At 41.9% G+C, this 1,264-nt stretch overlaps 1 protein-coding gene across 1 annotated transcript; it reads right to left on the bottom strand.

The window, feature by feature from the left end:
* Window positions 1-147: 147 nt before the first annotated feature.
* On the bottom strand, window positions 148-552 carry LOC112523729. Its single transcript, XM_025133406.1, has one exon. It carries the CDS (start codon window positions 550-552, stop codon window positions 148-150), a length of 405 nt encoding a protein of 134 aa, XP_024989174.1.
* Window positions 553-1,264: the final 712 nt, after the last annotated feature.

Here is a 1,264-nt window from a genome sequence, read left to right as displayed (position 1 = left end):
CTTAAAGTCTCAAATTGATTGAAAGAAATGCATTACCTTACTAACGAGACGAAACCCTTGTTGCGCACGGAACGGGAAACAAAGAGAAAAAGTTCGGGTGTTACAATCCTCCCCACCTTGCATCAAATTTCGTCCTCGAAATTTTGTTCACACGAAAAGGTGGGGGTAGCGCCTCTTCAAGTCCTCTTCTGCTTCCCACGTCACGTTTGACCCTTGATGATGTTTCCTTTTTACCTTGACCATGACAACCTCCCTGTGCCTCAACCTTTTGATCTTGCTTTCCAAGATGGCTTCTGGTTCTTCAATACATCGGTTGTCTTTATCCACAAGAACTTCCGAAAGTGGTATCATACTTTCTTCTTCCGCCATACACTTGCGTAGGTAACACACATGAAATGTGTTGTGGATTCCGGCCATCTCAGTGGGTAGTTCTAATCTGTAGGCTTGAAGTCCTACCCTAGCTAGCACTTTAAACGGTCCAAGGAAACGGGGATTTAGCTTCCCACGCTTTCCAAAACGGATAATGCCCTTCCAAAGGGACACCTTTAGCATAACACGGTCACCTACTTGGCATTCTATAGGTCGGCTCCTTTTATCCGCCTAACTCTTTTGTCGATTCTGAGCCGCCTTTAAGCGCTTCCGAATACATTATAACACCCTTTTCAGCCGTTTCCTGCACGATTTCAGGACCGGTGAATTTTTTCTCACCCGCTTCAAGCCAACATACCGGAAAAGGTTCTAAGGTGTCGTGCAAGTTAAAATAGATATGTAATCGTACATGCACCTAAAAATCATGCATTATGAGATAAACACAAAAGAATATATTGGACTAGCTTAGGCAATTCAAGACAATTTGCAACCACCAGGCTTAATGCTGAAACATTTGTACTAAGAGGCTCACCACAACAAATGGTCGATAAAAACTACTAAACCATGCTTCAAACTCTGCAAATTAGATTAACAAGAATCAAGTTTAAACATCATTGTTACCAAAGTTCATTGACCACAAAGTTTAGTGTGTTCACTTTTGCCTTCAACCTCTAATCTGTTCATGACTAGGAAAAAAAACATGCTAATAAACCAAGCACGCATAAAAACTAGTTACCTACTTCAACGATGATCTTGATCGGTGCAGTAAGTGCCATACTACCTCACCATCTTAAGCCCTACGGCATCAAGGTAACTTATATTTGGTCCGTCTACATATACTGTCAAGCTCCATTTCCTTCTCCTCCAACTCATCAGTATCAGCATCAGGGTTTTC

Source organism: Cynara cardunculus (genome assembly GCF_001531365.2).
Source record: "Cynara cardunculus var. scolymus isolate 2C chromosome LG 12, CcrdV1, whole genome shotgun sequence".
In the NCBI taxonomy this organism is placed as follows: Eukaryota; Viridiplantae; Streptophyta; class Magnoliopsida; order Asterales; family Asteraceae; genus Cynara; species Cynara cardunculus.
The sequence above is the reverse complement of the archived record's forward strand: the minus strand, read 5'-3'. Positions and strand labels throughout refer to the sequence as shown.